General features: G+C 28.5%; 1 protein-coding gene across 1 annotated transcript in view; it reads left to right on the top strand.

Annotated features, from left to right (window-relative positions):
- Positions 1 to 5,030: 5,030 nt before the first annotated feature.
- The window catches only part of LOC105623634, an 11,408-nt gene continuing 2,942 nt past the window's right edge, over positions 5,031 to 13,496 (top strand). Inside the window, exons 1-5 of the mRNA XM_012205019.1 lie at positions 5,031 to 5,100; positions 5,535 to 5,715; positions 6,594 to 6,782; positions 11,819 to 11,889; positions 12,669 to 12,816. Of these exons, the coding sequence (XP_012060409.1) occupies positions 5,031 to 5,100; positions 5,535 to 5,715; positions 6,594 to 6,782; positions 11,819 to 11,889; positions 12,669 to 12,816 (659 nt within the window). The remainder of the gene's footprint in view (positions 5,101 to 5,534; positions 5,716 to 6,593; positions 6,783 to 11,818; positions 11,890 to 12,668; positions 12,817 to 13,496) is intronic.

Below are 13,496 nucleotides of genomic sequence, written 5' to 3'. Positions count from 1 at the left end.
GAAAGAGAGAGAGGAATCGATCTTCGGCACACAGCACAGGAGAAGAGAGACGAAAGAGAAAGAGAGAGAGATAGACTTACGGCTTCCCGCGGTGGAGCGGGGTAGCGTCCGTTCGTCGTCGTCCGTTGGCGAAACGTCGTCGTCAGCGTCGACGAGAGAGAGAGAGAGAGAGAGAGAGAGAAGAAAAAGAAAGAAAGAGTGAAGAAAAGGAAAACGAGAGCGAGAGCGATCTCCTCCGAGTGTCGTAACTCTTCGATGTAACTCTCCCGTTTACTCACGAGCGAGATCGAGTCACAGTCCCGAATACCACTACCGAGGAAAAACCACCCCCGAGATCGCGAACTATCCTCTTCTTCTTCTTTTAGGCCGGCTGTCCACAACGGCGAACTGCTGCGGAGGCTGCGAGCCGCTCGCGGATAATAAGAGAGAATAAAGAGAAATAAAGAAAGAATGAAAGAGAGAAAGAAAGAGAGAGAGAGAGAAAAGATAGAAAGGAAGAGCGAGAGAGTCTCTCTCTCTCTAGCAGTTTCTTATCTCGCGTTCCTCTCGCGACGTTACATCGATGGGTTACACCAATCGAGCAGGTCCCACAGCGGTATGACGACGGTGGTGCAACGACGTCGCGACGACGACGACGACTACGACGATGACGAGGGTTGGCAGCGGCGGGACCAAAGCGACGAAGCGCAGAAGGAGAGAGAGAAGTAGGCCGGTTAACCGTTCAGGCCGCACTGAAGAGTCGAGCGAGCCGCGGGTTAGTGAGGGTGAACCGGCGGGCGGCCTGGCATCCCTTCCTCTCTCACATCCCTCCGACTCTCTCTCGCACCCCGCGCTACGCCACCGGCCGAGCACTCTCAACCCACCCCACAGCCCGTCGCCATCCCGCCGTCAGCTACCCGATCTCACCCTCGCCGCTATCTCGCTCGCTCTTCGTTACATCGCTCTACTCCAACCCGTCGGCACGACGGATTTAAAAGGACAGTTTTTGTAATAGGATAATAATAGTGAGTAATAATATAGTAGTGTGTGTAAAAAAAAAATAGTATCGAGAAATATTGTAGTAAGAATATAAAATTGTGATAAACTATAATAATATGATAATACTATTGTATAATGTATTAATAAAATAGAGTAAAATATACTTGATTATTAGATATAAATGATTTATAGATGTTAATGTAAAAATGATATACACAAGGATATGAAATAATATCAAGAAACGTTGTAATAAAAATAAAATTATGATAGACTATAATAATGCAATAATACTATTGTACAATATATAAATAAAAAATAGATTAAAATATACTTTGTTATTAAATAGATGATTAATAATATAAAGGTTAATATAAAAATAATACACACAAGAGAGGGAAAGAGAATGCGACATGTAAAATAGTATCAGAAAAAACATTATAATAAAAATAAAACTACGACAAAGAATACTATTTTATTATTAACTATATTAACTATAATAGTATAATAAATTATAATAACATAATAATTAGGAATGCACCGGATATCCGGAAAGAATCCGGTATTCGGTATTATCCGGCATTTTTTATTATCCAACCAGATAGCTGGATATCATTAATATCCGGGAATATATCTGGTTGAAATTTGATAAATTGATTTTTTCTTATATAAATGTTTTAGAAATAAATATGCATATTCATGATGCTATAATATCTTATTCATTATTGCAAAATTACAATCTTTTTCTCTATAGGCCTTTTTTTCAGAAGATACTTTCTCGGAATCCGGTCGGACATCCGGAAAATGTTGAATATCCAATTCGAAGAAATTGCCTTCTCGGATATTCGATTTTACATTCTGTCCGAATAGTCAATATCCGGTATCCAGTATCCGGTAATTTTACGATCCTTAATAATAATAATTAATACTATTGTACAATGTAAAATAAAATATAGAAAAAAATATACTTTGTTATATGATTTATAATATAAAAACTAATATAAAAATACAATACACAAAAGAATGCGAACATATAAATAAAGCAAAGGAATAATTCTCTTTATTAATCTTTACATTCATTTAGAGATGACTCCAGAGTGACTCTCGATAGGATGTCTCTTAAATGGACGCTAGCCGTAAGCGAAATTTCCGCTCGTGGCGCATCCCTTTGACACCCTCCCTGATAATTTAATTACTCCGACGTTTTTCAGTACAAAGGGAAAGCGCATCGTCAATCTATTTAATAAAAACGTTGAAAATCAATTCAATAATCTACGAATCGATATACGTGTATAAACAGATGTTTAATCTCGGTAAACCAAAAAACTGTTTTTAAAAGATTAAACAGTCTGCAATGTTGCAAGATGCTTTACAATCTAATCTTCATTTTCATTGGGATTCAATGAAGAAAAAACACGCGAGATTTATTGTGAATATACAATAAACAGAAATTAACAGCAATATAAATCGTGCTCGAGCATATTTCGAGCATATGAGAAATGAAATTATCGAGAGTCAGGAAGGAAAGCAATGTCATTATCAATTATTCTTGAATTAAATGTAAGATAACGGAAAAACAAGAAAAAAGGAAGAAAATCAAAATGAAACGACATGCAGCATAAAAGAGACCAGGGCTTTTGATTAGTGATTTTTAGAAAAAAGTGGATGCCTAATTTTGAAATATTATGTACGTTATAATATACTTACATGCTTTAGGTATTAAAAAAATATTACTCATAAATTCATCACATCATAAAAATAAGTTATTTAATTTTAAATGAAACTGCAAAAATGTGATAATTAACTCCGTGTTTGGTTTGACCGTCACGCGCTCTAAGATTGGTAGTAGTATATTTACGTGTATTATGGACAACACATATAAAAAATACAATTTATATTTTAATATCAGTTCTATATTTTGAAAAATAATAATAATTATGGTATTAATTCAAATAAAAAAGTTATTTTAATCATAAAATACGTAATTTATTTTTTTACGTAATTTCTATATGGAAAATGAAAAACATATATATCTACATGAAATATAATATATTTGTAAGTGTATTGTAAGTATATTTTCTAAAAATATATTCTCTAAAGTATATTCTCTAAAAATGTATTCTCTATTAAAATTAATTGTTATCTAATCTCATTTTATTTTTTGATCAATCTATCTCACATTGCCATTTTTAATAAAAGAGATTGTATTCACAAACTTTGTCAGGTTAATGATTAATTAATTGTAGCACAGATTTTCTAAAAAACATGTCACTTTCTATGAATATAGGGATATCGCTATAATAATGCCAAAGACTTGTCAGACAACAAAATAGATGATAAGAAAAATTTACTTATACTACTTCATTTTCTTAAAAATCGTTATATATAATATACAATGCTTGTGCAAATCATTTTATATAAATTAATATATCAGCAATCTACAGTAAAAAAAAGAGATTTTTTTGCCCTTATTTTAATTAGATTTTCTTTCTTCTGTTTGAGTTATAAATATTTTGATAATCCATCTCCAGTCTTCTCTACATTCAGTTCCGTATTTTAAGTTTTTCATATCGATTGGCGTAATCAAATACGTGATATTGTATACTTGATAAGAGATCGGATAATGACCTATAGTCTTGGCCAAAAATATTAGGCATTTATATTTTTTATTTATCTATAATTCTTTTATTTGCATTGTTATTTATAATATTTACTGAGAGAACAATATACTAAATTTTAATGAATAATTAATTTTAATGAATAATGTTTGAATAATACTAACGTAACATTTATTTACAGAAAATACATATTTGCTAAATAAAAAATAATAGTTAAATCAAATTTATTGATTTTGTAGCAAATAAATATATGTTTACATTTAATAAAGCATTTTTATAAAAAAAAATATTTATTAATATTATTAAAATTCATACATTTTTCTCTTAATGTTGGTTATCGGTATTATACATAAGTTTAAAGGATTCTTGAAATAAAGGATAATTTATAAGAAATATCATAAATCAATTTCTAAGCTAAAACTTTAAATAATGATTAATAAGGTGCCTAATATTTTTGGCCAAGGTTGTAATATATGGCATACTTTTCTCAATTACAACATCGTTCTTTATCTTACGTTATAAAAAAAGTGTAAACATAATTGCGTGACATTTGCTAACGACTTAAGTTACAAACGATTCATGCATAATTATCACGTGTATTCCCTACCGAACATAAGTATCTATAAATATAGAGCCAAAAATATACCTAATAATCAGTGTTTTGCCGATTCTCATTCTGAATCTACCAGAATCTCTCCACCGAGAATATTCAGGTGCGTTTTTACGTCATTAATTCGCAAGAATGCTGATTGTTCGGAATTAGCGAATTCGATTGCTTTTAAGGATATTTTGGCTCTACAATATCGACGAGAAGTATCAACCAAAAAATCAGTTCAAAAAGTCAATATCTGCTAATATTAGCAACAAATTTTTGTCATAAATTTGTTCTGAATTGCAAAAAAATAAAACAACAAAATTTGATTTATTATTTATTTTATGCGAAATGACCACATTTTGCTGCAGTTTATTAGAGTTTGATTTAATTCGTAATGCTACGATCTTATCAAATTTGCAAATAACTACTACAAACGCAATTTTACACAAGCCTAACAAAAAATTAAATAATTTTTGCACCAATAAGAGAATTATGTTTAACTTTTATACAGATACTGTAACATAATATTAAAACAATTTCTGAAATGTTTATATTTCTGGTAATGTTTTGAGATGTGACAACGTCCTCTAAGGCAGTCTAAGGCCGTAATCACACTGGTCGATTACGGTTGCAGGTTGTCAGTTTTATTTTAGCTAATCGAATAAATTTCGCTCGCATGATGCAGCGAGTGCAGGTTAACTGCAACATAATTGGTAAAAATAGAACCGATAAGCAACTGTAACTGGCAACCTGTAGTGTGATTACGACCTAAGGATGTATCCTGATCCTCTTCGTCTTCAGAAGCGGTTAAATCGACCGTGTTTTCTACTTTGTACAGAAAAATGAACTTCGTAGTGTTCGGGCTTATCCTGATATGTTGCCATGCTGGGGCAATTGAGATAGACGATAATTGTAAGTAGATACCTATAGTATTTTCTTCTCCTCTAATATTTCTCTAGACGTATATCGAATAGTATTTCTCCGGAAATATATTGTTCTTACAATTATATCACACTATGTTTGTCTATTTTTGAACGATCTACTTTTAAGCCGCTTATTTTGGAAGATTCTATTTCTCATTTGTCTGTTTTGAATGGTATTTCGATTTTTAATACAGAGATTTTAGACATTGTATATTTGAATAAGTCTATTTATGAATGTTTTATTTTTGTCGGTCTTCTTCATATAGATCGATATCAATTTCCTACAGATCTTTCTGTGCTTCGTGTACTTTTTGTTCTAGTTTTTTTTTTAACACTTCATCAGAGAGAGGAATTGACATCATCATTATGCAATATCGACATCCTTACTTATTGTATTTAGCGCTGATTGATGCATATGTTTAGTTGCAGCTATACAGTTTGCCGGACCAAAAATAAATTTAGAAAATTTCTTCGAAAAGTTTAAGTCTTTATTGAAAAATGGAACCAATGGCCTCAAAATATATGGAATTCCGATTTGTGATCCGTTCATTGTGAACAAACTGCCCATCAAATATAATTTATCTACTTTTGTGGATAACATAGAGTGCGTATCAGTTTGAAGTAACACGTTGATCGCTAAAGCATTAAAATCAATATACTTATCCTTAATAGGTCGACAGAGAATGTTATCACGATTATAATCAATATCTTTTACTTGATTTTGTATTTTTTAAATTGTCGCCATAGATTATGCAGTAGAATTTATACACTTAATAAAAAGATACAATGAATGTGAAAAGTATTTATACAGGGAAGATTTTTTTATAAAAAAAACCTTATTAATAAAAAATGAACTTTAATTAATTAACAATAATTAATTTATTAACAATAAATACATTCTTCTTTCTTAATATAAATAAAAGTTCTTCGCAAAAATAACTGTTTAAAAGCTAAATTTCTCGATTGTATTTCTTCTACGATCAAAAGAATATACTTTTTTATTTTTGTGATTAATATATTTTCATTATTACACAACTTTTTAAGTAAAATAATTTAAAAAATATGTAACTTATTTTATTTTTTGCTAATTAATGTTTACTTTTTAAAAACAAAGATCCTTAAAAAAATATTTTTTTTATACGAATACTTTTTGCATTTAAAAAATATAATTTAGTGAGGAGAGATTCCAAGCGGAAACAAGTCATTATGATATCAAAATGATGTCAAAATGATTCCAAAATAATCATTAAAAGTCATTTTTTATCATTTTTTATTCATTTTAATGTCATTTTGACGTTACCATGATTTGTTGTTCTGTTTGGGATCTCTCCTTATTCTTAATTTAACATGTCTTAGTTTAATCATGTATTATATATGATATGACAGTTTTAGTATCATAAACGATACATTATTAGACGAAGTAAAGAACGAAATTTATTAATGACGATTGGTAAATTTTTTATTTTTTCTTCGTGTCTTCAGCTTCAAGGGATTTCTTGAACATTTTAACGTGAGTAGTTTGGCCTCGTATATTGTCAATAGTGCTAAATTCAAACCAATTGATTTGAATGCCTACATAGATATAAGCTGGCCGTTGATAATCGCGAATACTAATTACTCCTTCAAAGGCAACATCCTTAACTACGATGTTTATGGAGGTGGAGATATAAAGTAAGTATTTGTTCCTTTTGAGAGAATTTAATTATCATATTTCGATCGCGATTTTCTAATATCTATGGCACACGAAAAAGAATCTTGCTGCCAATTTTTGCATTTTATTATTTATCAGTAAAAGAGATAGAAAAATTTTAATCTTTAACGAATGTATATTAATTTCAATTAGTATTATCATAATAATATATTGTGATTACCTTTATCGTAATTAAAATAAATAATTGTTTATTATCATTAGCATAATTATAATTGATCATTATTATCATCATTATTGCAGTGAGAAAGATCGCTGACTTTCCTCGTAAAAAACACTCGTTTTTCATTCTGCTTCATCTATATTTAACTACAATGCTTAAAATATGTACGTGAAAAAAAACGGGAGCTAGAATGACTGACAATGAGTTAGCTGTTTTTCATTCAGCGCTTTATCAGGCGACGCCAACTGCGACAAAGTGCGTTATTAAATCGTGAATTTATATGTTTCGTGCGAAACACGCGATCGCGCCGATCCGCGATCTCGCGTTCAGCTTTCTTACGGTCGGTGGTCAAGCTCACCTTTAGCAAATGCGAAACTCAATTGAGATTGCTTTGATGGAACGGGACTTTTTTTAGATTTAAGATAATTTATCGTTCCATTATTAAATTGAATGATAAATTTATATTTAAATGAATCTTTTTAACATGCACAAAATCAGGAAGAAAGATTTTTTTGATGGCGTTTATTTAAAATATATAATAATTAACTATTTTTTGTTAATAAATACTATTCCTTTATAATTAAGTTCCTTTCCAAAATTATGTACTGTAAAAAGAAGTTTAGTTATAATTATCAAATATTGAGTGAAATAATAATTTATAAAGGTAAAATTATGTTTAGTTATTATCTCGATATTTATTTAAAATTATTTCATTCGATATTTGGCTATATAATTGGTACTTTTTTTAGTGCAAGACACATTTTATAATATTTTTCTTTCTATTTTATTTATTTCTATATTTTATCTATTTCTATATCTATATATTTTATTTCTGTGCATCTCGATAATTTTTTAAAGTAAAAACTTGAGATCCCAAAATCTTTAAAGCTACATAGGTATATTTAATTTTTAGTGGAACCCTGTATAACTTCAGAATTATTATGAATGTTGATTTCAACTTGAAGAACAAGCATATGCAAGTTCAAAATATAGAAACAAAGACTTTCTTGGAAGCATTAGATGTAAGTAATTAAGTTGTAGTTTTGTCAATTCTTTTCTGGATTTTGCGATTGTTATTCTCAGGATTCGCATCTATAAGCGATCAGATTAATACAAAAATAATATCGAATATAAAATAAATAAACATTTACATTAACATTAGATAACTTTTTGAAAAACAAAATACATACATAATTTTTAAAATTCTATTAACGATTTTCATATTGTTCTCAAAATAAAGAATAATTCAAATTAAATGTTAGAAGTTAAAAGAAAAATGATGAAGAAAATCAAATAAATCGCTTTACCATTTTATATTTCAGATAATGGATTTTCTTAATCAGTTTTCTCATGTAAATGTAAGCTTATATTACAAGTTTTCTCTATAATGTCATTGCACATTTAATATTTAAAAATTTTGACGAATAATTTATTAATTTTTTCAATACGTTAAATAATATATGTTAATTTCTTGATTACATCAGTTATTATGCGAGAAAATTGTTACTTGTACGATGATATATCAAATTAACACTGCCACATTTCTTGCCTTTCAATTTGCATATATAAAAAGGCGACCCAGTCACACTGCTGCTAGCAGAGATATCGATCTTCTACAAACTACTATTATAAAAAAGATTTGAAAAATCTACATCTCATTTTGCTGAAAAAAATTATTACTGAAACTTTTTGACTAATAAGCATATATTTATAAATAATATGAAAATATATATATGAAAATATATATAAAATAACGTAAATTATAAAAGGATTAAGCAGATAGAAAAAAAGAAATAAGTTGACTATGAAAAGTCGATTGGTCTAATCATGAAGGCTCCATAAAACACTGATTTAATTTTCTCTAATCGATTTTAATAAATTTATTTTACTTGAAAAAATTATAAATATGCAATTATAGGAGTTTGACATTTTACATGCAACGGCTCCGTAGAGAAGTTTATTTAAATCTCTCAAACATTTCTCAATGAATTCGATTGTATGGAATAAAAACAATTAATTTTCTATTACTAATTATTTTCATTTTTTTTATTTCTAATAAAATTTTCTTTCCTATCGTCCGCAGTTTAACACAACGGCCTTTTGCAACGATAAGGACATATCCGAGATATTCAGCAAGACGATCTCCGATGTTATGTCTAAGTTCACCGCCCAAAAGATCCAAAAGACGATTGCGTATATTATTAATAACATTGTCATATGGATTCTCAACAAATTTCTATTAACTATGACATTTCTAGATCTATTGAAAATAATAGGTTTGTAATACTTTTCTATCATGTTGGCGCCACGCTATCGTTCAATCAATCATTTCTACAACGATCGATCCCAATTAAATGATACAAATACATGATAATGCACTTAAAGAGTATTTGTTGATAATATCGTCAAAGACAGAAAATTTTTAACGAAACTTATTTTGTATTAAATTTATTTCTGCAATACTAATAAAAATCGCAAGCGTGAAAATATTTCTTTCCTTTATAATAAGATTTTCGCTTTCTTTATAAATTTTATTCTTTATGTTATTTTCATACTAATATTAAAAATAGAAAATCGATACCAATTAAAAGTAATATAACATTAAATTAAAAATAAGGTAATAAAATAACATAATTTGTAAACAAACTGTAAGAACATTTTTTAAAATAAAATTAACATTTATGATATATTAAATAACACGTATTTTATTCATTTATCTTAGAATTTATCTTTTAAATATTATTTTTATGTTATTTTTATGTTATTTGCTCATTTAAGTAACACATAAATTACATTACTTTGATACTAATGTCAAATATCATTTTAGCACAAAATATTTAAATTAAACATATTGTAATTATATTATGTTAAATTAATACTTGAATATGTTAAAAATTAATACTTTAATATGTCAAAAAAATTTTTAACAAGGACTTAAATAGATCAACATAAACATAAAATGTTTTCTATTGTGTGTGTGATAAAATACGAAAGAAAAAAAAATATGCCTTATATTATGTCATATAAAATTTCATAAAAAATTATTTCTAAAAAATAAATGTGTAAATATATTTTTTGTCTTGCACAGGTAATGAACAGACTTTGAAAATGCTATACGTTCGCATGATATCGCATTTATCAGAAAAAAAAGATTCGATAAATCTACAATACAATTGAGGGAAAACGAGAATTTAAGATTCAATTAATCTAATCTTTTTTAATATGTGCGTATTGTCACAATTCTTCATTTTATCGTGCTATCTTATATTAAAATGTCGCTACAATACAATTAAAATTGAATTATTTACTTATTTCAATTGTATAATACATAAATTTATATCTGTTCTATTGCATAAAATAATATTTATCATATTACAAAAATCTATATTTTTGTTATAAGTATATATTTTTTCAGTTAAATAATATTACGAATTCATAATGTTATCTATAATATCATTTATGTACGATATTAATTTTTACCGACATAGATTAGACCTTTTTTTTTTTTAGAGAGTTTAGCGAATACTCAAACTCTATTCATTTAATAGAAATGTAATTTTAACTTTTATATTTTTATACAAATGTGTCAAATATTCACTATTAAATTAAATAACACTATTGAATCAAATAAATTGTCATTGCTCATAAAAAAATTTTAATTGTGAAATAAAAAATATTAGAAAGACACAAAATATTTTTTTCCATAAAAAAAGGTTTAGTAATAGTTACCAAATATTTAATGAAATAATGTTAATTAAATGTTTGAATGATTAATATGTATAACTGAATAATTTTTTACTTTCTTAAATGTTTATTAAGTTATAGCTTATTAACGTTATCTGCATTTATATAGATATTATTATATACAAAAATTTTTTTTTAATGTATTAAATGTGCAGAAAATCACATATCGATTAAAAAAAATTTGTACAGTATTTTAATTCCTGCCAAGACTGTGCATTATCTTTATATACATCACTTGATTGTTACACAAGTTGCAGCATAACAAGCTGATTTATAATCTAATCTTCAGTCTAATCTCTGGTTTTGATAAGAGACGCAGGACTCATTATAAGAAAACAAATCCATTACGCCAAAATAAAATTAATCATAATAACATAATTGCAGTTAATTGCGCTTCCTATACATATACACGCGACGTGAAAAATCATGCCATTAACAACAACTACTTCGAGGTTTTCAAGAAAACTCAATGGAATTTTTCAATAAAAGAATAACGAAAAATACTATAACATAAAACTTTGCATGTTTTCGTAAGAAATCAAATTTCTTAACTGGACAAAGATCGAATCATTATATGATATGCGTAATCAATAAGAAACCTTGATTCGATATCAGCGAATTGTGCCTATAAATACGTCCACATTTTCTTCAGCTCGCAGTTTTGTTTGTGCTGTCTAAACAAACGCAAAGTTGGACGGTTGTCAAAATACTGGTGTAAATCAACTTACGACGAACCGTATGTAAACAATACATGATTGTTCTAGGCTTTGAGGGCCACAAAGTTTTCATAGATAATAAAAAATATACAATTTCAAGCACAAAAGATACTAAACACAAAAAAAGTGATGAATCAATTAAATTTATTTAACTAAATTTAAATGAAATTAAATTTTTTTCGGCTTCTGTGTCTCTTAAATATCCGCGTCGCAGAAAGATGCGAAAATATATTTGATTGCGAAAATATATTCGATGTTTTTTTACGATAATAATATTGGCTAATAATAATAACGAGAATTTGTTAGCTTTAAGGCTGGATAAATACTGTGACAGCATAACTAATAATAAATAGACCATATTTTCTACTTCACGCAGAAAAATGAAGCTGCAGGTAATGTTCGGGCTCATCCTAATCTGTTGCAATGCAAGGGCAATGAGAATAAACGGTAAACAGATATCTATATTTTTTCTTCTATAATTCCCTTTATTTCTCCTATATTTCTCTAGAGATACATTTCTCCAAGCTAGTGATGCGCAATTTTTTTAAGAATTATTTTCAAAAAGATATTTTTAGAATCTTTAAAATAAGGACATTTAAAATCTTTCGGGCTGTATAATTTATTTGCTGTTTATTTCATTTGTATAAAATAGAAAATATGATTTTATATTTCGGCTATGAGCCAAAAATTCACAGATAAATCACATGCGACCCAAACAAACCGCAAGTTATGCAACGCTACCAAACGATATTTTTCTAAAAGAGTAAATTGTTCATATTATTTATTTCATGCCTATTTTTATATTGTCTATTCTTCAATCTGCAGTTAAATTATTTGTTTTTAAATATTCAATTGTTTTTTTTTAATACTTCTCTTGAAATATTATATATTTTTAATTAATCTTAAAAAAAATCTTAAAAAATTGCATATATTTAATAATTGCATATATTTAATAATCTATTTATCGTATTATCAGATTATTATAACGAATTAATTATTCTTTTATATTATTATAATTTTCACAATTTTACGCTTTTATTATTAATACGTTATTAAGAATATAATTAATATTATTAACTTTTAAGACTATTTTTTTACTCATTTTTTCAAAAATACCAGATATTTCTCTCTTTAATAATATTTCATCGAAAATATAAACCTTTGCGTAAGCTAATAATAAAATAATTGTTATCTGCAAAATTTATATAAATTTTATTTTTCCTTAGCAGAGCCGTTTGGAAATCCGATGATACAAGATGCTCTCGAGAAGTTAAAAAATACTTTGAAAACAGGAAACGAGAAACTTGGAATTCCGATTCTTGATCCATTTAAAGCGGACCGGCTTGCGATTAATGTTAATGAAGACGAAATAAAGTATGTGTCGTTCAATTTTTTATTATAATTTTTAATTATTAGGTGTACAACTTTGCTTCCGCCGTTTTTTTTCCGAAATTCGAGGCTTTATTATAAAAAATGTTATACATTTATGATTCAAAGTATTGTCCATCGCTGGTCACTACTTCCTCCCATCTTTCGGGTAGCGTACGAATCCCGCGTCGAAAAAACTGGTCATCTTTTGAGGCTATCCACGAATCGATCCAATTTTTTACTTCTTCATAAGACCGGAAGTGCTGGTTAGCCAGACCGTGTGCCATTGAAACAAGTAATAGTCAGAGGAAGCAACGTCTGAAGAATACGGCGGGTGCGGTAGGACTTCCCATTTCAACGTTTTCAAGTGTCTTGATCACTTTCGCAACATGGGGTCGAGCATTGTCATGCTGCAAAATCACTTTATCGTGTCTCTTGTTGTATTGCGGCCGTTTGTCTTTCAATGCTTGGCTCAAACGCATCAATTGCGTTCGATACCGATCGCCTGTGATTGTTTCAGTCGGTTTTAACAGTTCATAATACATTACGCCGAGCTGATCCCACCAAATACAGAGCATGACCTTGGACGTCAAAATCACCGTTCTTGAAGCGTTGAAACCACTCACGACACGTTCTTTCACTAATAGCGGCCTCACCATAAGTATTTGAGAGCATTCGATGAGTCT

This window comes from Atta cephalotes (genome assembly GCF_000143395.1).
Source record: "Atta cephalotes unplaced genomic scaffold scaffold00061, whole genome shotgun sequence".
NCBI classification, from domain to species: domain Eukaryota; kingdom Metazoa; phylum Arthropoda; class Insecta; order Hymenoptera; family Formicidae; genus Atta; species Atta cephalotes.
The sequence above is the reverse complement of the archived record's forward strand: the minus strand, read 5'-3'. Positions and strand labels throughout refer to the sequence as shown.